Source organism: Cetorhinus maximus, chromosome 12 (genome assembly GCF_964194155.1).
Source record: "Cetorhinus maximus chromosome 12, sCetMax3.hap1.1, whole genome shotgun sequence".
NCBI classification, from domain to species: Eukaryota; Metazoa; Chordata; class Chondrichthyes; order Lamniformes; family Cetorhinidae; genus Cetorhinus; species Cetorhinus maximus.
The window spans coordinates 42,603,633-42,630,623 of NC_135890.1; the positions used below are offsets into that span (position 1 = coordinate 42,603,633).

General features: G+C 45.1%; 1 protein-coding gene across 1 annotated transcript in view; it reads left to right on the forward strand.

Annotated features, from left to right (window-relative positions):
• The window catches only part of LOC144687969 (mucin-5AC-like), a 141,161-nt gene that overhangs the window by 41,212 nt on the left and 72,958 nt on the right, over positions 1–26,991 (forward strand). The window contains exons 21-27 of the mRNA XM_078554628.1: positions 1,926–2,165; positions 2,261–2,417; positions 5,100–5,225; positions 5,518–5,659; positions 10,719–10,750; positions 13,341–13,382; positions 26,083–26,139. Coding sequence (XP_078410754.1) covers positions 1,926–2,165; positions 2,261–2,417; positions 5,100–5,225; positions 5,518–5,659; positions 10,719–10,750; positions 13,341–13,382; positions 26,083–26,139 — 796 coding nt within the window. The remainder of the gene's footprint in view (positions 1–1,925; positions 2,166–2,260; positions 2,418–5,099; positions 5,226–5,517; positions 5,660–10,718; positions 10,751–13,340; positions 13,383–26,082; positions 26,140–26,991) is intronic.

The window sequence follows — 26,991 nt, forward strand, 5'->3', positions numbered from 1 at the left end:
GAACAGATGTTGATGCTTGTATTAATTTATTAATATGGGTAACAACTAGTAAATATGAATTAACCATTATTGGAAGTAAGGATTTAATAACTTTGAGAAATAAGTAAATGTTACATTATTATGTACAATTATAAATGGGTTAGTGCCTTTGCTAAAGTAATAGACAAAAGAGTTTCATTAGAAAGGTGGTAAGCTTCTGTATATTAATATCAAGGTGAGCATTTGGGCTGTGTGTGTATGTGTGTGCGCATGCTTGCATGCGTGTGTGTGTGTGTGTGTGCATGTGCATGCGTGTGTGTGTGTGTGTGTGTGTGTGAGTGTGTGTATTTTTCTGTTATTGCTAATTACAGATATTTTTGATTTTATTGTGCAGTTAACACAGAAACAATTTACTTTCATTTTTTTTATTGGCTCTAAGTGTAATATATTGAAAACAGCTGCAAGAATACCCCACTATCAACATCCTGGGGGTTACCATTGACCAGAAACTGAACTGGACCAGCCATATAGATACTGTGGCCACAAGAATAGGTCAGAGGCTGGGAATTCTTTGGCGAGTAACCTCCTTACTCCCCAAAGCCTGTCCACCATCTGTAAAGCACAAGTCAGCAGCTCCAACAACACTCAAGAAGCTTGACACCATCCAGGACAAAGCAGCTCACTTGAGTGGCACACCCTCCACCACCTTAAACATTCAGCCCCTCCACCACTGATGCACAGTAGCAGCAGTGTGTACCATCTACAAAATGCACTGCAGCAACTCAACAAGGACCCTTTGACAGTACCTTCCAAACCCGCGACCTCTACCACCTAGAAGGACAAGGGCAACAGATGCATGGGAACACCACCCTCTGGAAGTTCCCCTCCAAGCCACACACCATCCTGATTTGGAAATATCTCGCTATTCCTTTGCTGTCGCTGGGTCAAAATCCTGGAACTCCCTTTCTAACAGCATTGTGGGTGTACCTACACCACATGGACTACAGCGGTTCAAGAAGGCAGCTCACCACCACCTTCTCATGGGAAATTAGGGATGGGCAATGAATGCTAGCTCAATGCCAGCGAAGCCCACATCCTGTGAACAAATAAACAAGAAAATAAATTTAAAAGAATCCATTTGACTCACTTACATTGAAAAGAATATTTTAACCTCAAAGCCAATTAAATACAGGAACAGTTTTTCTGGCAAGTTAGTGACTAATAAGGTGTCAACTACTGAACAGATTCTGAAGTGGAGTGGAGTGAAACCAGCATCTCCAGGGTACCTCTTTGCTGTAGTGACGGATTAGGCCCTGAGTCTAGATTCTAGCTGTTTTAATGCTATGTCTGCAGAGTCAGTGTGAAGGTCTTGCTAGTCAAAGTATGAAACAACCCTGGCAGAAAAACGTCCACGGCAGAGTGTAAAATTGAGCCATGCAGAACTGGAATAGTTTGTGTCTGTGCTGAATTAGCCAATCTCAGTTGGGTGATGGTAAGGGGACCACAGTTGTTGTCCGGGAGAATGGAGCGAATTCCCCAGCTTTCTGGACAGGTAGTTGAAACTGGGAAATTTAGGGAGCAAAGAAGTAGAATTAGTTGGAATATAGGAGGTTCTTTGAAGTAAAGACCGAAGAGCTGGAAGAGGCAAAACTGAGGCGATGCAGGGCTCCTTCATGAATTCATGTTGAAAGTGGTAGCTGGTGGGCATTGTAATTCCACAGAGGTTCTCCTGGTCTTCAACTCTAAATCCAATAGGTGGAACTCCCAGGGAAATGGAAATGGAGTCTCCATCATTCTCCATGGGCATGGGGTGGGGGGGTGGTGGTGGAGGAGGGATGGTGGGGGTTTGTCAGTCTCCTGAGCTACAGCCAGAGAGCAGAACTCCCCTGTGGATTTTTAGGGCTGAGATTTTTTTCAATAATAAATAGATGCATTTTCTATTGCAGAAAAAAGTATGTGGTCTGTGTGGAAATTTCAATGATGATGTTGCAGATGATCTAACAACAAAAGGGAACTCTTTGGTGACTAATGCTGTAAAATTTGGAAGCAGCTGGAAATCATCGCTGTCTTGTTCTGATATTATGAATCAAACATTCCCTTGTGACAGAAACCCATACTGTTTAGCATGGGCTCAAAGAAAGTGTAGCATAATCAAGGATGCGGTGTTTCAAAAATGCCACAAAAAGGTGAGATAGCGTTCTTTTTGAAACAAATAAACTTAAATCATTTTAAAGCTGTTTATAAAGTCATTTTCTAATCTTGTGGTGATATATTTTACCAGGTTGATCCTACACCTTTCCATGACGCTTGTGTCCAAGAAGCTTGTGCCTGTGACTTGGAAGGGAAATACCTGGGTTTCTGTACCGCTGTAGCAGTGTATGCAGAAGCTTGTAGCAGAGCTGGTGTTTGCATTGACTGGAGAACCCCAGACTTGTGTCGTAAGCATTAAGACTCATTTTAATAACAGATAAATTGATTCAATAATCATTATAATTAGTTAAGCTAATAAACAGATATATGTAGTTATGCAATGTTCATTACATATTATGTTCCAGAACATTCCTGAGGATTTACAATAATATTTAGAGTCACAAAAGAAATTTGTTTTCTGTTGTACTTGTTTTTACATTAATCTGTTGTATATCCCATTCTGCTTAAGGAGCACATGCTACAAATCTCAGATTTGCTCTGGATATTCTCTCAGATTCTGGATCTGGAGTTTATCTTCACTTTTCAGTATCTGGAGATGCAGTAGTGTTATCCAGGGTTGTAAAAATAAAGCCCCCTTGTTATATGAGTAGATGCTGAAAACTCTGAAAAATAGAATGATTCACACTGTGGTGAGATAATGCTGCACCTCAACTGTCCTTCCTTTCCCCCTCCTTCTTCCTGTCATCTCTTGATGCTCCCAATGTCCTACCCTGACTGACTATTATCTTTCCCCCTTTCCTCATTGGTAACCTGCGCTGTATAAAAAATCCTTTCTTTGAGTTCTCAACATTGACATGAGAAGTGGCTTTAGTTTCTTTGAAGAGTGTACTGTGTTTTAACTTAGGTAATGACAATTAAATCCACTATAATGCCTTTTCAACACCGTTCTTTAACATCCATCCCAGAGTTTCCATTCCCTAGGACCCCCCCATACAATACTTTTACACCCAGCAACACCTTTCTCCAACATACTCAAGTTCTCCCGCTAATTTCCCAGTATTCCCACCCTAACACCGCCCATCACCATTTCCATACTACCAGCACACCACTAACTACAGCTTCAACCCTGGACCCCTCCTTTCCATGAAACCCACACACAACCCCTTCATCCCAAACCTCAACACTCCTCCACCCATAAATGTATACACCGATAACCTATCTTCCTTTATCATCTTCCTGTAGATCTTCAATATTTTTAAAGGCAAGAAACGAAATACAGTCTAGCACTAAACATTTAATAATAATCAAGGCGACTGACTTACAATTTCCATGAACATTTGAACCTGAAAATACTGCTAACACTGCCAAACAAAAGCAAAATTCAGTTATTCAGTCGCAATAAATCAGTGGCCGTGTGAGTATATTGTATATCAGATAGCATAAAACATTGGCCTGAATTTTGTGCAGTGGAGAATGAACAGAACTAACCGTTCATTACATTTACACCTTTCCACAGATTTTTTGTGGGTTTTTGCATTGTAAATTGTGGTAATTGGGCACCCATTTCAGTGCAATGCCCTCTACAGGGCGTCCAACATATTTGTAAGAAGCAACTTTGTGGCTGCATCTTCTGGTTGGTGAGGGGGTGGGTGGGGGGGGGTGTGGGTCGGGGCCCGCTCGCCGATGCATAAAGTGACATAGGGTGACATCGGGTGTGCGTCCAAACGTCACCCCGTGTCATTTAGATTTTCAGTTCGGCGGGCTGCCTGCCCGCCAAAATGTCAAAGGCCTATTAAGGCCATTAAAAAAGTAATTAAATTGATTAATGGACCTGACCGTCCAACCTTAAGGTTGGCGGGCAGGCGAAGAGGCCAGGCGGCCTTCAGAAAAAACATGAAACCTCATCCACGGCCAGGATGAGGTTTCATGAGGGATTTAAAATGTTTATAAAATGTTGAAATAAAAGAAAATGACATGTCCCTGCTCATGTGACAGTGTCACATGAGGGGACATGTCAGGAATATTTTTTCTCATCTTTATTGACTGTTTGAAACCTGGGCCGATCTCCGAGGCAGCACTTTGCCTCAGGGAGATCTGTGCACTCTTTTTCATGCATACGCGAAAGAGCGCACTCCCGGCTCAGGGAATCCCCCCACCTGCCTGGGGAGCGCACAGCACTTCCTGGCACACGTCACGCTGGGCGGGCCGATTAAGGCCCGCCCATATAAAATGGTGGTGCGCCCCCGACCGGGGGAGCTGATCGGGAACCCGTTCACTCGTGCCTGCTCCCGCACAATCCCCCTGACGGGGGGGAAGGTCCTGTCTTGTGTCACGTTAACCAGTTAGATTGAAGAAGCTGGCCTGTGCCATGCAGTCAAAACCAGCAAAATAATGAGACAGGTAAAAAATGGAATTAAGAGAGGGAGATAAAAGAAATAGAAAAAAGTTAAAACCTTCTACTTAAAAAAAACTCCAACAATAATTAAATTCTGATGGAATGAGACTCCACATATGTAAAAGTTCATTTTCAATGTCAGAGAGATTTTTGGCAATAATTTAAAATTTACTTGCACTGAAATGACTAATTCTTATTTTTATCTGGTGAATTTAGTGGGTAACTAATGGGTAAGTGCCACAACTTCATGCCCTTTGTGTGCTTCAATGCCATGCCTCTCAGCAAGATACTGTTAGAGCAAAGTTTCTAATGCCGTAGGGCAACTCCTGATTTCCACTTTTAATTGCATCTGTGTGTATGCTGGAAGCTGTTGTCTAATTTTCAATTTAATAATGATAAGCACTGATAGCCTCACCATTGTTCTTATCACAAAATCTGGGCCAGTTCAGCCTTTGACTTGTCATTAACAACACCACAGGAAATACACTAATCGTGTACAACAAATGACATGGATTGATAAAGCTGAAACAAATCACTGATAGTAATAGATAACTATTTTCATATTATATTGCAGCTGTGTATTGTGATTATTATAACACTCCTGGTGAATGCAGCTGGCATTATCGGCCATGTGGTACATTAACAGCAAAAACATGCTCGGACCATTATATTGGAAAGAAGTTCTCTGCAATACTTGAAGGTTTATTATTGCTTTTGCTTTCTTTATTAATTTTTTTGTGCATGCTAAGATTGATTTGTAAATGATGATCATGCCAACTTGGGTTTATACAGTTTTATAAATATGAAATGTTGAGTAATTTATATGACAAAAACGCACATTTAAAAAAAAAGATCCATGGGATTTGAGATATTTAAGAGGTTGTCATTTTTAATACTTGTGGAAAAATTAAGATCAAATAATATGAAATGTCTTCATGAAACATTCTAATAAATTATGATATACTCATATTATCACTTTCTATTAAACATAGGTTGTTATGCAAAATGTCCAGAGAATGCTCCTTATCTGGATGAAAACAAAATGAAATGTGTGAACTTATCCGAATGCAGTTGCTATTATAAGGGGAAAATACTGCAACCAGGTGAAAGAACAAGGAATGACTGTGAAGAATGGTATCTATGAAAATGAATTCAATTTTTGGTTCTTACTAGCAATGAATGAAAATGTTTGATCTAATGAATACATTTTTCTATTAAAACAATCATCTGTAAAAATGATTAGAAGGGAATGTTTATTTAAATATACAATTAGATGATACTGTAAAAAATTACCTAGTACTGGAGATCTGAAATTCAAATCAACTCTTATGAGGTTGTTGGGGTTGGAGATGAGGCACCTTGTTGGGAGTTCCATTTCTCTGTGAAAAGCTACAGGCATCAGGAAATTGAAGAAGGTCATTTGCGTTTCGAAATGTCAGGTTGGTTTGATAAACACTTTTCTTTAGAAGTTTTGACGTATTACCATTTTGACATGTTCATTTGATGCTGCAGATTTAAAGGGCAGAATTTTCCATTTGGCTGGGGCGGGGAGCGAGAGCGGGCATGGGTGGGTGCGGACCCGATTGCCGCCCGCAATCGGGTCTGTGGCGCCATTTTAAGCGGGTGGGCCAATTAAGGCCTGCCCAGCGTATTTCCCAACTCCCGAGGATAGCGGGAGTGCGCGGGCGGTAGGGGGTGTGCACAGACCACCGGGTGCAATGGCGACCCGGCAGTCTGTTTAAAAGAAGGCCTGGCAGCCTTTTGTAGGCTGCTCACAATGGCCACTTCCAGGTTGCAGCAGAAGGGTTCGGGTGAGCAGGCCTGGCTGGAGGGTAGGCCAGTGGGGGGCCAGTGTGCCCCTCGCATTTCTGATGACTGCCTTGCTGCCCTCCTCGAGGAGGTAGCAGCACGGCGGGAGGTGTTGGTCCCCCAGGTTGGGAGGAGGAGGCCCACCCCACATGACCAAACGTGCCTGGGAGGAAGTGGCGGAGGTGGTGAGCTCACGCGATGTGGTGCAGCGCACCTGGACCCAGTGCTGTAAGCACTTCAACGATTTGTTGCACTTTAGCAGGGTGAGTACCATGCTGGCATTGGGCATTTAACCCAGCAGGTGGCCTTACCCTCTGCAGCACCGTCCCCCCCTCCAAGTCTTAGTCTTGTGACTGCATTGAATCATTGAGGGCATTTTTCCTTTGCTGGGTGGGCAAGTAGGTAGTGCCCATGCTGAGGTCAGCCTGAGTGGGTCATGAGGAGATGAGTTTTCCCCCGCACCATGTGTTGATCTGAGTCCCACATGACTGGTTTGGGGGCAACCTGGAGGAGCTGCACCTAGGAGCAGACTCACAGCTCCAGGACATGTCCTAGTCAGGGTGATGAGATGGTGGAAGGGGAGCTTCGAGGTGGCGTGGCAACGACCCATCTGCTGCCCTGTACGCTGCACGTACTTGCGCCTCCTTGCTATGGGAGGAAATACCGTGTGGTTCCTAATGTGATGTAAGCAGAATGTGTCCAAGGGAGCAGTGGGGGGGTGGGGAGCAGGCCTAGCATCTTTGCCTGAGTGATCAGCCACAGTGGAGTGAGGAGGTACTGGAGGCCTGATATGTCCCACTCTGGTTGGGGTGGGCTGTGCGGGAACAGAGTCCATGTGCAATTTGCCCTAATCAATGCTCTTCTCTCTTTTTCAGCAGAAGAATGCTCATAACGCGGCCGAGCATGTGAGGACTGGAGGCGGCCAGGCACAGCTCTCCATACTAAACCGCTTCAAGCAGGAGGCCCTTGAACTGGAGAGGCGCCATGCATCCAGGTCTACTGGTGTCGGTGAGGCTGGGGTGGCACGGCCAGGTATTTATGCCCAACAGTGAGGTCCTCATTGCCCTCCCAACAGCCAAAGCACTGATGATTGTTAAATTAGTTATTGTTACAACATTGCTGGGCCATTGGTTATGGAAGGTTGAGCGCATAATGAGCCGGGGGGGACAGGGATGAACTTTGTCATTGTCTGCACGCTAACTGACCCACTGTCCTTGTTCTTCCTTTCAGCATCATCAGAGCACGGCCGGGAGGAGGAGCAGCTGATACCCCCTCTCACACCTGAGGGGCCTGAAGTCTCACCAGCGTCACACCATTTCTGCGAAGCAGGCACCAGCGCAGATACTAGCACCTCGGTGGGAATTAGAACAACAGCTAGTGTCCCGGGGCACAGCGGTGAGGGCACTTCACACTTGCTGGAGTAGCTGGCAGAGACAGAGAGCCCATGGTGCCAGCAGTCGGAGGGCTGCAGGGAACCAGGCACATGCTCAGTCAGTGCCTGATGATGTTCCTCTGGAGTTGTCCGCGAAGCAGCAAGTGCAGGAAATGCGGCCGGGTGTGCGGGAGCATCTGGGGGAGATACATGAGGCTATGCTTGGATTGGTCTCTGTGGTGGAGGAGTCTATGCGGACGCTCGCCGAAGCAATGAGCCACATGTCCGAGCACCATGCATCCTCCATGGAGAGAGTGGCGACTCTCTTGGAGAGCCTACTCCATGAGACCGGCCAGGGCTTCCTGGGGATGTGCTTTGACCAGCAATGGCAATAACCTCAGCTGGTCAATGCCAGTGTGGGAGATGGTGTGGGCACCAAACTTCCCAGCTCATTGCACATCCATCCATGGTTAGCAGGGAGGTCCGGCGCAGCAGCTGCCTTTCGGTCTCTGCGTGCTCCTCTCAGGGCGCTCTGGATGAGGGCACCAGCTCCTCCACCCCTCTCCCAGTGACCGTATCATCCAGTGAGGCTCCAACGACTGGGGAGATGCCAGCTGTGGAACTGGCAGCTCCTTCCCAGGTGGGGCCAGCACAGGCTCCACGGGCCAGAGGATGACCGCCAAGGTCATCAAGGTCAACAGGACAGCAGAGTCAGCAGGTTGTCTCAGATGCCACTTCGAGCAATGGGGCAGCACCAAGATGTGACGCCCGTAAACAAAAGCATAAGGTACATTCGGCACACCATGAGCTTTTCACAGGTGCTTTTGTGTTGGCCCGAGATTAGGTCCTTATGATTTCTTTTTGATTGTCAACACTATTGTTTTCTCTTTGTGATAACTTCTTCTACTTCACACATTAAAGGCCGATGTGTGACCATGGCTGAGGGTGCCTCATTTCTTCTGCATGTGTATATTTGAGAAAAGTGCAATGAGTGATTTGTTGGATATTCAGCTTTATGTACAAGGCCCTTAGTTAGTGCTGCTGACCTGGCAGATTTTGCACTTAGGTGTCGAGTATCGAGGCGGCAGCCCAGGCTTGTCCTGGTGATCCATTTGTGTTGTGCTAGCTGAAATTCCATTGGATTAAAGCCTCCCGGGTGTCCCTGCCTCCCGGGAGTAGTCCCGGGTCAGCGTCTACTCCCTCAGCATTTCCCTGTGCGTGCTCATCCTCGGACTCACTGCTGGACTCATCGTGTGCAGCCGCAGACACTGCGCCGACGTCTTCATTGTCCACTGCATCCCCACCTTTCCAGTGCAAGATTGTGGAGAGCGCAGCATGCAACCACTATCACCGAGACACGATCTGGGGGGTACTGGAGTGTGCCCCCTGGGCGGTCCAGGCACTGGAAGTGCATTTTGAGAAGACCAATGGCCCTCTCCACCACAGCCCTTGTGGAGGCGTGGCTCCTATTGTACCACTGCTCAGCTTCTGTTCTTGGATGGCGGAGAGGCGTCATGAGCCACTTTCTGTGAGGATAGCCCTTGTCACCCAGCAGCCATCCATCAAGCCGGGTCGGAGCACTGAAGAGCCCCGGCACCTGGGAGTGTCTGAGGATGTAGGTGTCGTGGGAGCTGCCTGGGTACCTTGCACAGACTTGTAGAATCTGCATCCTGTGGTCACACACTATCTGCACATTCATGGAGTGGAAGCCCTTCCTGTTGACGAAGGCACCGAGCTCACCTGCTGGCACCTCGATGGCCACATGTGTGCAGTCTATTGCACCCTGGACATGGGGGAAGCCAGCAATGGCCGCGAAGCCACTGGCTTGTTCTGTCTGGCTTGCCTGGTCCCAACGGAAGTGGATGAAGGTCAATGCATGCCTGAATAGAGCGCCTGTAACCTGCTTGACACAAGTGTGGGCAGCTGATTGGGAGACACCACAAAGATCACCCACCGAGCCCTGGTAGGAGCCAGAGGCATAGAAGTTGAGGGCAGCTGTGACCTTCAAAACCACTGGCATGGGGTGTCCACCCACACAGTTAGGGGAGATCTCAGGCCCAATCATCTGACAGATATAGTTGACTGTCTTCCTTGAGAGACAGAGCCTCCTTCGGCACTGCACCTCAGACATATTGAGGTAACTGCTTTGCCACCTATAAACCTTGGCAGCAGGATAGTGGCATCTTCTGTGGCCCCTTCCACCTTGGACTACCTCTTGGCCCTGTGCCCCTTGTGCCTGCGCCTGTCCTCCCAAAGGTGGCTCCCCTGGAGGCTGAATGTGCACTCCTGTCCTCCTCCTCCTTCTAGCCCTCCCTTCCTCCTCAGAGGAGCTGCCTCCAGTGGACAGATCGGCTCCCATACCCAGGCTAAGGGAAGGCTTCCTGAAACCTGCAGGCCCAGAAAATATTCCTCACTGCAGAGTGCTGACCTGAAGGGTAAGAGTCCAGAGAAAGCAGCTGGTATGCGTTTTGAAGTACTGCAAATTACACAGGCAAGTTTGAAAAACTTTCACCAATGAATACTTCACAGAGCAGATTCACAACCCCACTGAGCCCTCATATCCCGTCCGTGGATGAGGTTAATACAAATGTCTCCTACCTGCCTGCCCGATGCGCCTGTGTGCCGACCCAAAGATTGCACAGGCGCCGAAAAATCGGCATCGATTGAAGACTAAAGCGCCTTAACTGGCCCGTTAATTAATGGCAGGCGCGCATCAGACATCATCGTGTGCCTGCCCAGCGAAATATTGTGATGGCGCGCGGTGACGTTGGAACGCTTGCCCGACATCACCGCGTGTCATTCTACACGTGGACATGCGGGGCCCACCCCTCCCCTGTACATCAAATGGAAAACTCTGCCCTAATTTTTTTTTTTATGATAACAACCATGGACAAGAATGTAATGAAACATCTGCTGAAGAAACATTTCTAGTGGTAATTAGCAGTTGAAAAAACATGAACTTGATTATCCAGTTCTCCCAATGTCATAAATCTACTTTGCAATCTTTTCTAGTGAATGCAAGAATGGGAAAGTCACATGTATAGGTCAGTAAATTTTGAAATATTTAATGTGTAACAAAATGAATAGGTGCTATGCTGCACTTGTTACATTCCTACATAATGGTGTCATTAATGGTTTTCTGTGGTGTTTAAAGGATTAAAACAAAAAGCTAAAAGCTACTGCGGATGCTGGAAATCCAAAACAAAAACAGAATTACCTGGAAAAACTCAGCAGGTCTGGCAGCATCGGCGGAGAAGAAATCAGTTAACGTTTCGAGCCTTCATGGCCCTTCGGCAGAACTGAAGCATAGTTAGAAGAGGGGAGAAATGAACGTTTCTCCCTTCTTCTAACTATGCTTCAGCTCTGCTGAAGGGCCATGAAGGCTCGAAACGTTAACTGATTTCTTCTCCGCCGATGCTGCCAGACCTGCTGAGTTTTTCCAGGTAATTCTGTTTTTGTTTGTGTTTAAAGGATTATTAGGCATGCAGGCTAATGACCTCTGATGCTGCCAAAGTTGACAGAGTCAGAGGAGGTCAGCTCATTAAAATATCCCTTAAAGAGTTTCAGAGTTAGGCCTATTACTCTGCTAGGCAAGGGGCAAAGGGAGTGGGAAATTGGTCCATGTTGTGGTCATTTGCTAAACAGGGACTAAAAGAACTATTTTACAGGTGCAATATACTATCCCCAAGGGCACCCAGTCCTTTTGAATTATCATGCAGCGTAACCAGTGATACCTAAAGGTGGCCCCTCAAGGCTTCCAAGAGAAAAAATGTGTATCTGATTCTCACAAGCTTCACACCCCGATGCAGCATTCTGCTGAGCAGAAGTTTCCTCCAATTCAACGTTGGGAAGACTGAAGCCATTATTTTTGCTCCCAACTCCAAACACTGTTCTCTAGTTTCTGAGTCAAATCCTCTCCCTGGCAATTCTATCAGATGAAACCAGTCTTTTCCTAACCTTGCTGTTGTACCTGACCCCAGATACAGTATCAGTCTTTTACATTGATCTATATGTGGAGCTGGGGGGAGCAGGAGTACTCAATCCAGCTCCATTGCTTTGCTGTGGGCCAGTAGCAACCCATGTTTAAAATTTTTCAACTGACTTTATAATTGTGGAGTACAGAAAGCTTTTGTCTTAGCTTTTGATCTTCAAAGGATAAGGAAGTCTGCCGAACCTCTACCCCCGGCCTTCTGACTCTTACCCCTGACCCGACGTGATCCGACCACACCACTCTACCACCCTGTTACCCTACCACCCTACCCAGCTGGCACCCTACCCCCTTGCCACCCAGCACCCTGCACCCCAACATACCCCCTCAATCATTGACACACTGAAAAGCTATTCAGGTTTTTAGTGAATGAAGACTTACCGAAATACAGCAGCTAAAGCTGTAAAAATGGTGGCAGGCTTGGCACCATGATTGCCACTCCTCAGAAGATTTGGCCATATAAGTTTCAATACTTTGAGAAATTAAGGAACTTTTCCATCTTAGTGGCCCTGCTAGGTACTGGAGGTGTGTTGCTCCCATGACAGCAACGGTCCTCACCATTTTGCTAACCCAGGCCACTTGTACAGCCCTGTACAGGGCTGCAATCAGATAATCTATTCACTTTAAAGGTACATGTACTTGCCACAAAATGTAGTCAATACTTTAACTATTTTTGGATTTTTTTATTGCTGTTTAGCACCATCCAAAACAACAGTGATGACAACACCCATATCCACTACAACCTACAAAATTGGTAAATTAATACTAAGTTTTTCATTTAAAACAATTAAGATGCATTTACCATGAAATTATATTCCACCAGATGTTCATACTTTTGTATGTTTCCTACTTATCAAATATTAAACTTTTTATTTCGAATAGCTAATATCTTAATTTAATTAATGCAATTTAGGTCCACTCATTAACATTGTAGACTTCAAAGTTGTAAATACAATCTGTTCATTTAAGTCTGCAAGCTGTCACTGGAAGATAGTTTGTCAGGGCTACATGATAACAGGTACAGGCCTATCTTGGATGTTCTGGCCCAGAAATTCTCCAGACTCTTCATCAGAATAGATGCACAATGAAGTGAGCCTTCTTTCTGCTACTTGGGTCTTGACAGGACCAGGGATGGAGTCATTTGAATAATCAGGAGGATGACACATACCCATAATGGCGCAACAGAGATACCTGCCCCATTGTGTTTCTGGAATAGCAGAGCACCACTTAGCTGGAGGAGCCCTAGGCCCTTATGAGCTGAAGGCTGAAATGCATATTCATTCCTTGCAGGGAGCGTTGACCAGCCAGTTACAAATTTACGTGAGGAAATGTTATTTTTGGAGATAATAATAAAACTGCAGATGCCGGAAATCTGTAACAAAATCAGAAAATGTTGCAAACGTTCAGCACATCAAGCAGCAACTGTGGAAAGGAAAAATGATAACAGTTCCGAAATAGCCTTTATTATAATGTCTGACAATGTTTTGAAACATTAACTTTTGAGAGTTTCCAACTTACATTCGTTGAAAAAATAAGGAAATCTAGAGTACTGTCCTTATCATTTGTGCCTACAGGTGAAACTCTCAACAGTGTAGTATTTCAAGTTGGACTGTAATAGTTCTAAGTGTTTTTTGTTTCTTCCTCAGAAGAAACAACTACAACAACAAAGTGGGAAATAACCACAACTGGTAAGTGATGTCTTCCTTCATAGAATAATACAGCACGTAGAAGGACATTCAACCCATCGGGCTGGATTGTATCTCCGGGGGTGGGAAACAGGGGTCAGGACTGTTTCTGGGCCGTGAACCTATCCCCAGGTAGAAACAGTTACTCACCTCTGAATTTGCCCATGATGGCCAATTTGTGGCCAGAGGGCAGGTTTGCTGTCCAATTGAGGGTGGTGGGTGTGCTCTTGAAGCTGGAGGGCTGTAATGTAAGGTAAGAGGGAGGGTGCTTCAACAGCCCTCTCTCGAATTTTTTACATCTTTAATTTAAAAATAGGTTCAGCAGCCAGGCCACCACTGTGAAGGGTAGGGTAAACCCTTCTAAAGGGCAAATTGTGGCTGATCCTGCACCCACACAGACAAGGGAGGGCCTTTAGGCGAGTGCGGAGCACCGGCCTCCATGGCCTTCTGCTAACTGTCCAATTCAAGACACTTAAACTGACCTGTCACAGGCAGGAACCTGGTCAGCCTCCTTTAATTGGCCTCCTTTAGCTGGGGACGATGGTGGTGTAGTGGTAATGTCACTGGACTAGTATCCAGAGGCCGTGGCTAATGTTCTGGGGACATGGCCGTGGGTGGAATTTAATTCCAATTAATAAAATCTGGAATTGCAATTTAGTCACGTAAAATTATGATTGATTGTTGTGAAAAACACCTGGTGCACTAACGTCCTTTGGGTAAGGAAATCTGCTGTCCTTACCCAGTCTGGCCTGTGACTCCAGACCCACAGCAATGCGGTCAATTCTTAACTTCCCTCTGACATGGCCTGGTAATCCATTCAGTTCAAGGGCAAATAGGGATGGGTAATAAATGCTGGCTTTGCCAGTGATGCCCACATCCCATCAAAAAATAAAACAAGTTTCACTCTTGAGCCATTTTGGTTACACACCATATACCAATGGGTTGGCCAGCTGGCTCCCAATGCCGCCTCTGAAGACTGGCCCGGAGGTGGAATGGGGTTTTGGAGCTAGCAGGCAGGTGGGGTTATTATTAACTACTCCCCAGCTCTGAAAGTTCAGCCCCTCCAGCAGAATTTTCCCTTCTGGAGACTAAGTGCGGTGGCGGACGGAAAACGGAGTGATTCCTGCTGGGCAGTGGGAAGGATACTGGCACCAGATCTTCCACTTTGCAGCTCATTATTTATGCATCAGCGAGGAGCTCATCGAATCTCGTGGCGAGGTGGGCAAGGATTCGTCTGCCAACCTCACCATGTCGGCCTGGGAGGAGGTCGCCAGAGAGGCCAGCACCTGTGCTATTCAAAAAAGGACCACCCTGCAGTGCAGGAAAAGAATGAATGATCTGATGCGCTCTGCCAAGGTAAGTGAACCTTCACCTCGCTCCAACCTCACAATCTCATAAGGGCTTCAGGCAGTCTAAGGGTTACGATCAACAGGGATGTCACACACTACCAGCAGATGTCACACACTACCAGCAGATGGGATACCAGCACTGAATGTCTGCTGGCCGCTTTGAGATCCCTATTTCGTGTAAGATCCTGCACAAATGGCGTCTTAATCCCTTACTGGGGAGGGCTCAGCATACACGACAGTCATGTGTGCTTCAGAACGGCTGTTTCATCCATGGTGCACACAGTCAATCCATCTGTCTTAACGCAGAAGATGATTTCCCACAACAAAAGAGAGAGATCAATGACCAGACAGGGGATGCCGGAGAAGAAGGCACTCTCCCTCTACGAAGAGCAGGCCGCGAAGCTGGTTGGAGAGGGTAGGGATTATTCCTGTGTGAAACGTGAGTTTGACCTTCCCAACAAGCCAGTGAGGGTCCACCCATTATACAGTGGTAGTATGCAATAAATGACAGTGAGTGATCTGTAATGTAGGAGCCTGCCTAGTCAATCACTAATGATCTCTTTTCTCTATTCCAGCCACCAGCAAGAAAATGTGGAGGGAGATTTCCAGCAAGTGCCTTGGCCTCAGGCTCCAGACCACCTCAGATGAAGGTTCTGACGAAACACCCGAGGAAGGCCTGCCACTGCATTCACCTGCACCCTCCACCAGCAAAGATAAACACACCTTGGGTGATCCTACTTCTAGAGTATATTCAAGTTCACAATCTGATGATCACCTTACAGACATGGGTCCACAGCAGGCAGTGACAGCTGAGATCTCTGACACTCGGAGGATTTCTGGAGGCCAGCTCTTGCTGAGTCCGGGTCCTATGACAAGCCTCTGGAATCGGCCCTGAGAAAAATGTTGGAGGTGCAAAAACAGCAGGGGAATGTCAGGCAGAGTTGTCAGAGCTGTCGACAGACTGGAATGAAGGATGGAGAAGTCCGTCCATGTTCTGTCTGATCTGTCATGGCTCTGGTATTGAAGTCTCCATTGGAAGGGTGGCAGTCGCCTTGGAGACCCGGGTCCAGCAGTTTCTGCTGGATTTGCGCTCGGACTTGCACACCATCACTCTAGCCATAGGTGTGTTCCAGCAGTGGCTAGGTGAGAGGGAGACAGGGCACCTTGACCTCCCTCCAGGTGCCCCCTCTCAAACAGACAGGGAGGGGCCCTCGGGCATCCAAAGGGAGGAGGAACATCAGCCAGACACCCTGAAGCCAGCTACCCAGGAGTCTCCAAGGGTGTCCAGCCGCTCCAAATCCCATCTGCCCATCAACTCCAGCAGGTCAGGCTGAGAAGGGTCCACCTACCCCAGAGAAAGAGACCCTTGGCAGGATGGGGCCTCCAAGCCTTGGGCCACCAGAGGACACCCACCAAAGTCATCTTAGACAACAGGGCATAGCAGTCAGCTTGATGCCTCCATTTCTGCTGCAGATGTTAGGGCTGCGCCTAGACATAGTGGTAAAGTTAAGAAAATTAAGAAGTTGTGAATGCACAATGGTGGCATGGGTGTTTAAACACTGTATACTTTTCACTTCTGTAAATGTATTTTGCTTTTATCCTTCTTCAAGTCTCAGCTATTGAATAGCTCATGAATGCGATGTAATGTCCTGTGTTCCTTCAAAGGTACCAAATGCAGCCCCTGCCACCCCCCCCCCCCTCAACAATTATCTCCCATCTTGTCCCTCAGTTCCATGAGGTGTCACTCAATTTCATCACAATCATCATCGCTTTTAGTTCAACATAAGCGACATGAACAAAGGCAGTTCCTAAATGAAAATGAAGGCTGGACAATGCTCATGTAAACCTTGCACCTGAGGCTCACCTTATGTGACCTCATGAGAATTGTTCATGGAAGGTTAGTGATTATCCTGATGCTACCATACTGAAGTGTGTTCTTTGTGGATGTTATAAGTGTTTATCGCGACCCACATTGGAGGCTTTTCACCCAAGTGCACTTTGCTATGGTCTTTATTTTATGACTGTGATGTTTGGTAAAAGTATTAATCATCATCAAGCACCATAGCCTTTCATGCCTCCCTGCAGCATTATTTTGGTTCTGCTTTTAAGGCTTGACTTGACTACTTTATTAGTTCCCACTCTATCCAGCATGACGCTGAGCGATGCAAGTTTGTTCCATGTGGTGACATTTGAAATGTTTGCTAGATGGGCATGAGTGTGTGCTGTCAGAGGTGTGTGCTCATTCTGATGAAGCCATTCAATAACCTGTGAGGATGTTACTTTGTTTATCAACAGCTGCCCAGCTGGCTTGATGGAATCCTTCTTTGAAGTAATAGAATGCTAATCCACCTGGGGTTTGATTACATGTCTGTGCAATGCTTGAAGTTTCATAGCAAGGATTGACCTTTGTGAGATGGACAATGTTGAGGACTGTAATGGTATGAAAGTGATGCTCCGGCACATCTCCTGAGTGCTCAGCAGCATCTATGAAGGGAATGAGTTAGCCTTGACTGCTGTGTCAAAACTGACTGGCCATGCCTCTCTCAGATGCCAAGGCAATGCAGGACGTAAACTTGACAGGCTTCCAACAAGTGTAGATTCATGAGGGATTGACAATAATCACACAAGCGTCCTGCTGAACCAGTCTGAGTACAATGCTAATATAACTCGCAGGTTTGCATCCATGCTGTTGTGTTACAGATTGCTGTGTCCTGATGTCCGATGGCATCTTTGGGGCTCAGTATCAAGATATGGCCTCTGCATTAATCATGCATGAGGACTGGAGGTCAGAGAGATGGTGCTGTCCAGATGTAGCTCCATCTTCAGACGGTCAAGCGATAACCAATGGCGGATGTTCTTCCTCTTAGCCTTGTGAAGCTCGTGCCACACTGGCATGAGCACATCAATAGCATTTCTGCCTCCTGAAGGCAGCCACAGCCATTGATATTTGCACTCCATGGTTGAAAGGACTGCATTATGTGTAGTTGCTTAAGTATGCCCACTAATGGAGTGCTTATCCCATTGCACAGAGGCCATAAGTTGCCTAGGCTACTGCGCCTTCCAAGGATGCCCCCATTGTTAGGGTTCAAGGTGACTTATGCTTCCTCCATTATCATTTCCAGACTGATGACCTTTTGTCAGATGTTGAAGCTGACAATGAAGGTTTTATTGTCTCCCCTACATCAAAACACAAGAAGAACTGCGCTCATATCAACTTGTCTTCTCGTTATTCCTCCTGGAAACTTGTACCTTTAAGATTGACACAAGCATGTCTTCCACGTCGTTCTCGTGAAATCCTTGTGGCTCATCTGAATCTTCGCCCTCTGGAAATTCATTGCCTTCAGCATCCTTCTCATCTAAGGAGATGTGTAGCTCCTTCATGCCTCCCTCTGGCAATGCATCACTACTTCTTGCAGGGCGTTGCAAACAACGATGATATGAGATACCCCCTGTGGTGAGTATTGGAGAGCCCCGTCTGATCGGTCCAAACATTTGAAATGCCTCTTTAAGAGGCTGAAAGTCTGCTCTGTTAAGGACTTTGTGGCTGAATGTGCAGCAATCTATCTCTCCTTAGACATGGATGATGAATATGTGTCATTAGCCATGTCTTTAGGGGTTACCTCTTATAAACAGTGTGTTATCTTCACGTGATATCAAAAAATGGCTGAAGGCACTGGATAGTGCAAAGGCTATGGGCCCTGACAATATTCTGGCAATAGTATTGAAGACTTGTGCTCCAGAATTTGCCGTGTTCCTGGCCAAACTGTTCCAGTACAGCTACAAATCTGGCATCTACCCGGCTATGTGGAAAATTACCCAGGTATGTCCTGTACACAAAAAGCAGGACAAATTCAACCCGGCCAATTACCGCCCCATCAGTCTACTCTCGATCATCAGTAAAGTAATGGAAGGGGTCGTCAACAGTGCTATCAACCTGCTCACTGACGCCCAGTTTGGGTTCCGCCAGGGCTACTCACCTCCTGACCTCATTATAGCCTTGGTTCAAACATGGACAAAGTAGCTGAGCTCCCAAGGTGAGGTGAGAGTGACCGCCTTTGACACCAAGGCAGCATTTGACTGAGTGTGGCATCAAGGAGCCCTAGCAAAACTGGAGTCAATGGGAATCGGGAAAAACTTTCCGCTGGTTGGAGTCACACCTAGCAAAAAGGAAGATGGTTGTGGTTGTTGGGGGTCAGTCATCTTAGTTCCAGGACATCACTGCAAGAGTTCTCCAGGGTCATGTTCTCAGCCAAACCATCTTCAGTTGCTTCATCAATGACCTTCCTTACATCATAAGGTCAGAAGTGGGGATGTTCGCTGATGATTTCACAATGTTCAGCACCATTAACGACTCCTCAGACACTGATGCAGTCCATGTCCAAATGCAGCAAGATCTGGGCAATATCCATTCTTGGGCTGACAAGTGACAAGTAACATTCATACCATACAAGTGCCAGGCAATGACTATCTCCAACAAGAGAGAATCTAACCATCACTCTTTGACGTTCAATGGCATTACCATCACTGATTCCCCGCTATCAACATCCTGGGGGTTACCATTGACCAGAAACTGAACTGGACTAGCTATATAAATACTGTGGCTACAAGAGCAAGTCAGAGGCTACGAATCCTGTGATGAGTAACAGACCTCCTGACTCCCCAAAGCCTGTCCAACATCTATAAGGGACAAGTCAGCAGTGTGATGGAATACTCCCCACTTGCCTGGATGAGTGCAGCTCCAACAGCACTCAAAAAATTTGACACCATCCAGGGCAAAGCATCCAGCTTTATTGGCACCCCATCCACAAACATTCACTCCCTCCACCACCGATGCACAGTAGCAGTGTGTACCAGCTACAAGATACACTGCAGGAATTCACCAAGGGTCCTTCGACAGCATCATCCAAGCCCACAACCATTAAGATCTAGAAGGACAAGGGCAATAGATAGATGGGAACACCACCACCTGGAAGTTCCCCTCCAAGTCACTCGCCATCCTGACTTGGAACTGTATCGCCGTTCCTTCACTGTCGCTGGGTCAAAATCCTGGAACTCCCTTCCTAACAGCACTGTGGGTGTACCTGCACCACATGGACTGCAGCAGTTCAAGAAGACTGCTCACCACCACCTTCTCAAGGGCAACAAGGGATGGGCAATAAATGCTGGCCCAGACAGCGATGCCCACATCCCATGAATGAATAAGAAAAGCCAACCCTCTATGCACTGAAGGCCCTGGAAGATCTGTGGCACCTGTGAGTAACTCAAGATGTAAGAGTTGTGAGAGCTCCCTGGGAACCTAGCACAAATATGCAGGATCTGCTTTCTGTGATCACAGATAAGCTGAACATTGAGAGAATGGAATCCTTTTCTATTAATGAATCTCAGAGACTGCTGCCAGGTAGCTCTCAATGCCACATGTGTGCAGCCAGTGGCACCCTGCACTTGTGGGAAGCGTGACATCACTGTGAATCCCACAGCTCTGGCAGCTTGGTTAGCTTCATCCATGCAGAACTGAGCCTAATGGTGAGCTTTATTGAAAAGGGCATCAGTCACGTCCCTTATGCATTTGTGCATCACCGATTGTGAGATTCCACAAAGATCCCCACTGGGTCTTTAGATCCTGGAAAGATCCGCTGGCAAAAGAGTTGAGTGCGATGGTAACCTTCAATGCAACTAGCATTGGATGCCCTCCCCATTCGCGTGGCGTGAGATCCTCATGAAGAATGCGGCAAATATGAGCTACCACATCCCTAGACAAGTGAAGGCAGCAGTGGCCCTGCCTTTCGCTCATCTCCTTGTATGACCAGCATTTTCTGTAGACTCTTGGTTGAACATGCTTTCACCATCTTTTCAGGCAGTGCATTCCGGATCATAACTGCTCAATCCATGTATTTGCTTTTAATGTAGATTAGAAAGTAATTTGACACAAGTATGCTTTTTAAAATTTGGTTTAGAATCTGCCTAAATGTACTTCTTGCTCATTTGAGCCTGTTCTACTGAAAGAGGGGAAAAAATCCCAGAGAAAAACCTTGGGTCAATTTTAGAAAAGGTCTGGGCAATTTTACCCCAGATAGTTGATTTAACAAGCCCCAGTTTTGCAGTCCATGTCCCACCTCGATGGCAATAAGTGCAGGGGAACTGCCGTCTCAGAACTTAAGTCAGCCATGAGCAGGTGCAGAGCTGTGCCATCTTCTACAAGTTACGACCATGAAAGTAAGAGTCAGCTGTGATCTGAAGCTTGAATGCATGTTCTTGAAACAATATTGCCATTAAAAGGATGGTCTGATAGAGTGCTACAAAGGGTATTCCTATCACTCTTTACAATAACTTCATGTATGACTACCTAGATTTCAGCAGCCGTCACATGCTTGGCTCTTCTATTGCTTGTCGAAAGAGCACCAAGGGTTCTCTTTGTCTTCATGTTGGCCTATCACATAAATCCAGTCAGTATTGCATTGCTGTTTGTAGGGCTTTGCTGTGTGTAGATTGGTTGTTGTGTTTCCTTTCTTACTACATTCTTTACTCGGTTGTAAAGCACTTTGGAATGTCCCGTGGTCCTGAAAGGTGCTATGATAATTGCAAGTCTTTCCTTCCTTCCTCTTTCTTTCCTTCTTTCTTTCTTCACAATGATTGGATAAATCATATTGTCCCCATAATTAGCATAAAAGCATTATAACCTTGTTAAACCTCTGTGGTGGTCTCACTATTGATTTAATATGTCGTTCTCTACATGGCTGATGGAAAATTTGTTGAGAGTCATAATATTGGCTACCATATAAACAAAATATGGTCTTTGGCAATTTGTCTAGAAACACGTTTTGAAGAGTTGCTACGTCATATCTTTGTTTGTACTTCCTGTTAAATATGAAACTTAAAGACAAATTAAAGAGTAATTTTTTCTACTGCAGAATTGCCTTGCTATGGCATATAGTCTTCCTGGTCTGATGACTACCTACCGATAAATATAAACCCAAATGATTCTGCATCGCTAGACCCCATACGCAATGAATTGTGTCCTTCCACATCTTATAACATTGGTAATGTTCAGTGTCAATGCATCAATAATCCTGAGCCAATAAGTGAATCAGAAAACAGTACAACCTGTGATGAAGATGTGGGCCTTATTCCTGCAAACAATGAAGATGATTCTCTGGATGCAAACCAGTGCTCTTATTACAGAATTCGTGTTTGTTGTGAGCCTGCTACAGGATCCTCCATGAATAGTCTGCCTAGGACAAGCATCTCTGGTAAATAAGTTATATCTGCTATTTAAGGAGAGGTGTCTCAAAATGCTTATCAAGATTCTATTTAGCAGATTAAGCTATAATCAAGCACATCAATAATACTGATAAGCAGTCTAAGATTTTGAAGTGAATGAGCTTTTGGAGAAATTATGCTTACTTTATACCTAATGATTGCAAAAAGTGATATGTCACCATCTTTTGTTCTCATGGTACATTTACTTATAATTGGTTAGACTATGGAGAAGAAGGATTTTTGCAAGCTAAATGCATGAAGGGGTCAGTCCTCCAAGCACTATTTTTAGCATACTGGTTAATGTGACCAGATTCCATCATCTGACTGCAACTAGAATCATTTTGCTTTCTATGGTTCTGCTTAACAAGTTTAAACTTTCGCTTTGAGTCTACTATTTGTCCAATCACAATTTATCAGTAAGTATTTTACATTTCAAGTCACTCAGCTGACTTTTGACTTTAAAGGCACTTTTTAAGGATTAAGAATGTCAGTGATTAGATAGTCATTGACAAACGTTTCCTCGGATATAACAGATCCAGGGGCTGAAATTTCATCCTAATGGTACAATACTGTCACAACTCTGGTGAGAGTGGCAGAAGGACCACAAACGAGGCTGGGATGTGACTTGTGCTGGGTGTTCCCAAATGGCCTTCCCTAGGTAGGGAAGTCTTCGCTTGTTCCTTACAAGATCAATGATGTGGAGGGGGCAGGATTGGATGGATACAGACTTGCTCTGACAGATCGGCTGGGCATATTTGGAGGCTCGTACACAAAGAATAAAGCACACTGACCTTATATGATTATCACACTTTGTTCCGACGATGGGTAAGGAGTGATGCCAGGATTGTTGCCTGAGCATTTCAGAACTACAGTTTATCTGGGCACATAAGGTCAATATGGATCTGCCTATTGTTTCCACCAGACACTGGGCACTGATATCAGCAGTAACTGACAACCAAATCTATCTGACAATTTCAGGAACTCATAAGTGAGGAATTGATGGTATGAGCCTAAGGGTCATTGAGCAGTTGTATTCTTTCCCCGCTGAAATAATTTTAGTGAGTAGACTAAGAGAAAAATAAATAGATTTCAGATTTGCAATTTTTTTTGGTTGGCTCCACGCACTGAGGAAGTAAGTCCTCAATAAAACAGGGAATGCAGGCAATGCTCAGCAGGACAGAAGGCATCTGGTAGAGAGAAACCACAGTTACTGTTTCAGATAGGTGACCTTTCTGATGGAATGTTTCCCTACTCCTATAGAAACACCACAGCCACCAGTAATACTGACAACAACCACGTCTACCACCGGCTACACATCTGGTAAGTGACAGTGGTTTTATACCTTCCATTAAGTCTGTCTTCTCAAGTGGATTGTTTTCAAACATATGGCCTGTCATTGAGTAGATAACAACATATGGCTTCCACATTTTAATCTTCAATTTTACTTTCTAATTGTTTGCTTTAAAAATGTTTTTGTCTCTGGTCATTATGTTGTAACTTAGGGCAGACTTTAGGAAATTGTGCTCCTGACGTAACATTTAGTCGAACAGAATGTAAATCAGGAATTTGATACAGTTGGTGGATTGTTTTGCCATGCGCATTAACTTCCATGGTCATATCCCTTATATGTGCCCCTAGTATGTGAAACTCCAAGTGAGAAGGGTGTATTATAATATATATTCTTACTAAATAATATGTTTTCAGTTATCAAACTTATTTGAACATAAGTACATAATAAATAGGAGGTAGAGAGGGGCATTTGGCCCTTCAAGCCTGCATTCAGCAAGATCGTAGCTGATCTTCTACCTCAATGCCACCTTCCTGCACTATCCCAATATCCCTTGATTCCCTTAGTACCCAAAAATCTATCAACCTCTGTCTTGGATATATTCGACAACTGTGCATTCACAGCTCTCTGAAATAGTGAATTCCAAAGATCCTTTGAGTGAAGAAATGGCTCCTCTTTTCAGTCCTAAATGGCCAACATCTTATTCTGAGACTGAATCTGTGTTCTAGATTTCCTAGTGAGAGGGAACATTTTCTTAGCATCTATCCTGTCAAGCCCCTTAAGAATTTAAATGTTTCAATTAGTTTACTTCTCATTCTTGTAAACTCCAGGGAATATAAACCTAATCTATTCAATCTCTCCTCATACGACAATCCCCTCATCCCAGGAATCAATCTAATTAGCTTTTGTTGCCCTCCCTCTAGGGCAACCAAGCTCTTTCTTAGGTCAAAAGACCAAAACTGCACTCAATACTCCAGATGTGTGGCCCCAACAATGCCCTATATAATTTTAGGAAGAGTTCTTTGCTTTTACACTCCAGCCTATTTTGTAACAGAAGCTTGCCGTTCTAATCGCTTACTGTATTTGCATGTTACCTTTCTATAATTTATATACAAGAACATCCAAGTCCCTCTGAATGCAAACATTCTCCAGTCTCTCACCATTCAAAACATTCTTCGTTACTTTTCCTATCAAAGTGGGTACCTTCACATTTTGCCACCTTGAATTCCATCTGCCATGTGTTTTGGCTCACTCACCCAGCCTCTTTGTGTCCTCCTCATTGCTTATTGTCCCACCTGATTTTGTATTTTGCCCTTGTAAGATACTTTTTTAGGCAACTGTGCTCCAAACATGGCTGTTAGCAGAATGGGAATGTATATCAGGATACTAAGGTCAAATGATTTATTTAGTGATCAGTATGAAATTCCACATCCACAATCTTGATACTTGCTCCCAGTTTCAAGCAAGAAAGCTGTTCTTTATATAAGTAGTACATATATTTTCAGTTATCAAACATATTTATCACATAATGGCAACACAAGAGATTGTTAAAAAAAAAGCCAAGGAGTGAAATTCATGTAGCCGATCCATCTCACCCCATCATACAGATTCAGCTACAAAACCCTAGTGAAGTACTCCTCACTGTTCAGAGTCCAAATACATGGCTCACCAATTTTCATTTTGAAGCCCCTTCTGGCAGTTGCTGGCCAGCAGGCTCTTTTGTAGAATTTCATTCCCCCCCCCATCATCCCCCCACTTCTTGTAGGCAACTGAACATCACTTCCTTTTTCTTTGAAATGATGGGCAGAATTTAATGTAGGTGATGGGGGCCTCATCTGCTGGCTGGAGAGCCAGCGAGGGCCGCGTGTCGCCTATTTTTGGGAAGGCCTGCTTTCCAATAAAGTGCCAATAATGCCAATCATGCACTTAACTGGGCAACAGCAGGCCAAGGACCCTGGGAGCGGAAGTACTGTTCGTTGAGAGCTACCAGCAAATCAGAGGCTGGTGGCTCTTCATTACTTGGCAGCGCCACTGGGGTGATGATCATTGTTGCTGGCAATGCACCCACACAAGGCCCACGGTTGCTTAAAGACCCAGGCCTCAGGTGAGTGATGGTCTCATGGAGGATCATGGAGTGGGGGGAGTGTTGGGAGGGGTAGCAGCAGGAAGGGCGGGGGGTAGCTCTGAGCGGCCTACCCTCTCCCTTCCTCAAGGCTAGGAGCCTTGATTAGGTACTGAATTACTCTGAATGAGGGACTCTTTCCCCACCGCCCACCACCTTGGAAGTCCACAAGCAACGTTGGCTGGGTTTGCTTTTCAGGCTTCCCACATGGCAACTTACCTGCCTGCCACTGGGTAAATACCAGCAGCAGTGGATGCAAGTGACTGAACATGGTGAGCTTGAGAATCTCTCGCTCACCCTGCATTCTCTGGTTCTTTTCATATAATTATCAAGGTTGCTGCAGTATCTTCAGATCTATTTACCTGGGTAACTCAGTTCCGTATACACCTGTCTACTCTAAGAAGTTGCCACTGGCCATTGAAAACTAATATCTACAGGAACTCCATTAAATCCACTTGACAATTCCAGAAAATCTTACATTCAGTATAACATTTCTACAAAATAAGATCTATTAAATAATTGTATTCTCTCTTCTCTGAAATAATTTTATTGAGCAGACTAAAGTAGAAGAGAATAATTTCACTTTTGCAATTTTTGTGCTTGGCTACATTCAAAATGAAAGGAGTTTTTTAGATCTGATACTGCTGAGTCAGTGTAAAAGGTTGAAATCTTTTTTCTGCACTATAGAAACAACAACACCACTGATACCAACTGCAGCTATAACTACCACTGGCTACATACCTGGTAAGAGACAGCATTTTTATACCTCACACCAAGTCTTTCTTTTCAAGGTCATTACTTTCTGTGGCCTGTCATTGAGTAGGAAACAAAATATGTCTTTAGTTTAAACACAATTTTTCCTTTCCAAATGTTTGTTTTGAACATATTTGCATCTCTGCTCATTAAGTTGCAACCTTTAGGACAATGCTTAGGAAGTTGCACTCCTCGTAAAGTGTTTAGCGGAACAGGAATGTATGTAGAGAGTTGACGTGCAATTGCAATGACCATTAACTTCCACGTCCATATCACTCAAATATTAATCCAGCATGCTAATCTTCAAGTGAGAAGGGTGTATTATAATACATATTCTTACTAAACAACATGTTTACAGTTATCAATTATATTTGTCATCCATTGTGAACACTGAGGTTGTGAAACCAGATCAAGGAATGAGTGAAAGTCAGGCAGCCAATCCATCTCTCTCAGTCATGCAGGGTTAGCTGCAATGCCTGTTGGTCTGTTCCTTTTCTTTCCAAGTCTGCGTACACTGGTCACCAGAAAATCAGTCAGCCTCTGGGCCAAAGGTTCCTTCATTGAACTTCATTTCACCAACCCTGTTCTAGTAGGCAGCTGAAAATCACTCCCTTGATCTTTGAAATGAGTGGAATCCTAGTGTGACAAAGCCAACCTGACACTAGACCAATCATGCAGTCAAATGTTGTGCTGACTTGATATTTATGCTTCATCGTAGTGAAATTGTTTAGTGAAATTGTGATGAAATGGGATTAAATTTAGTAAAGTCGTGCTACCATTTTAGTCCTTGTATTTCTAGTTAATTATGTTGATTAAAGGCAGATTCATTAAGCCTAGGTTTCT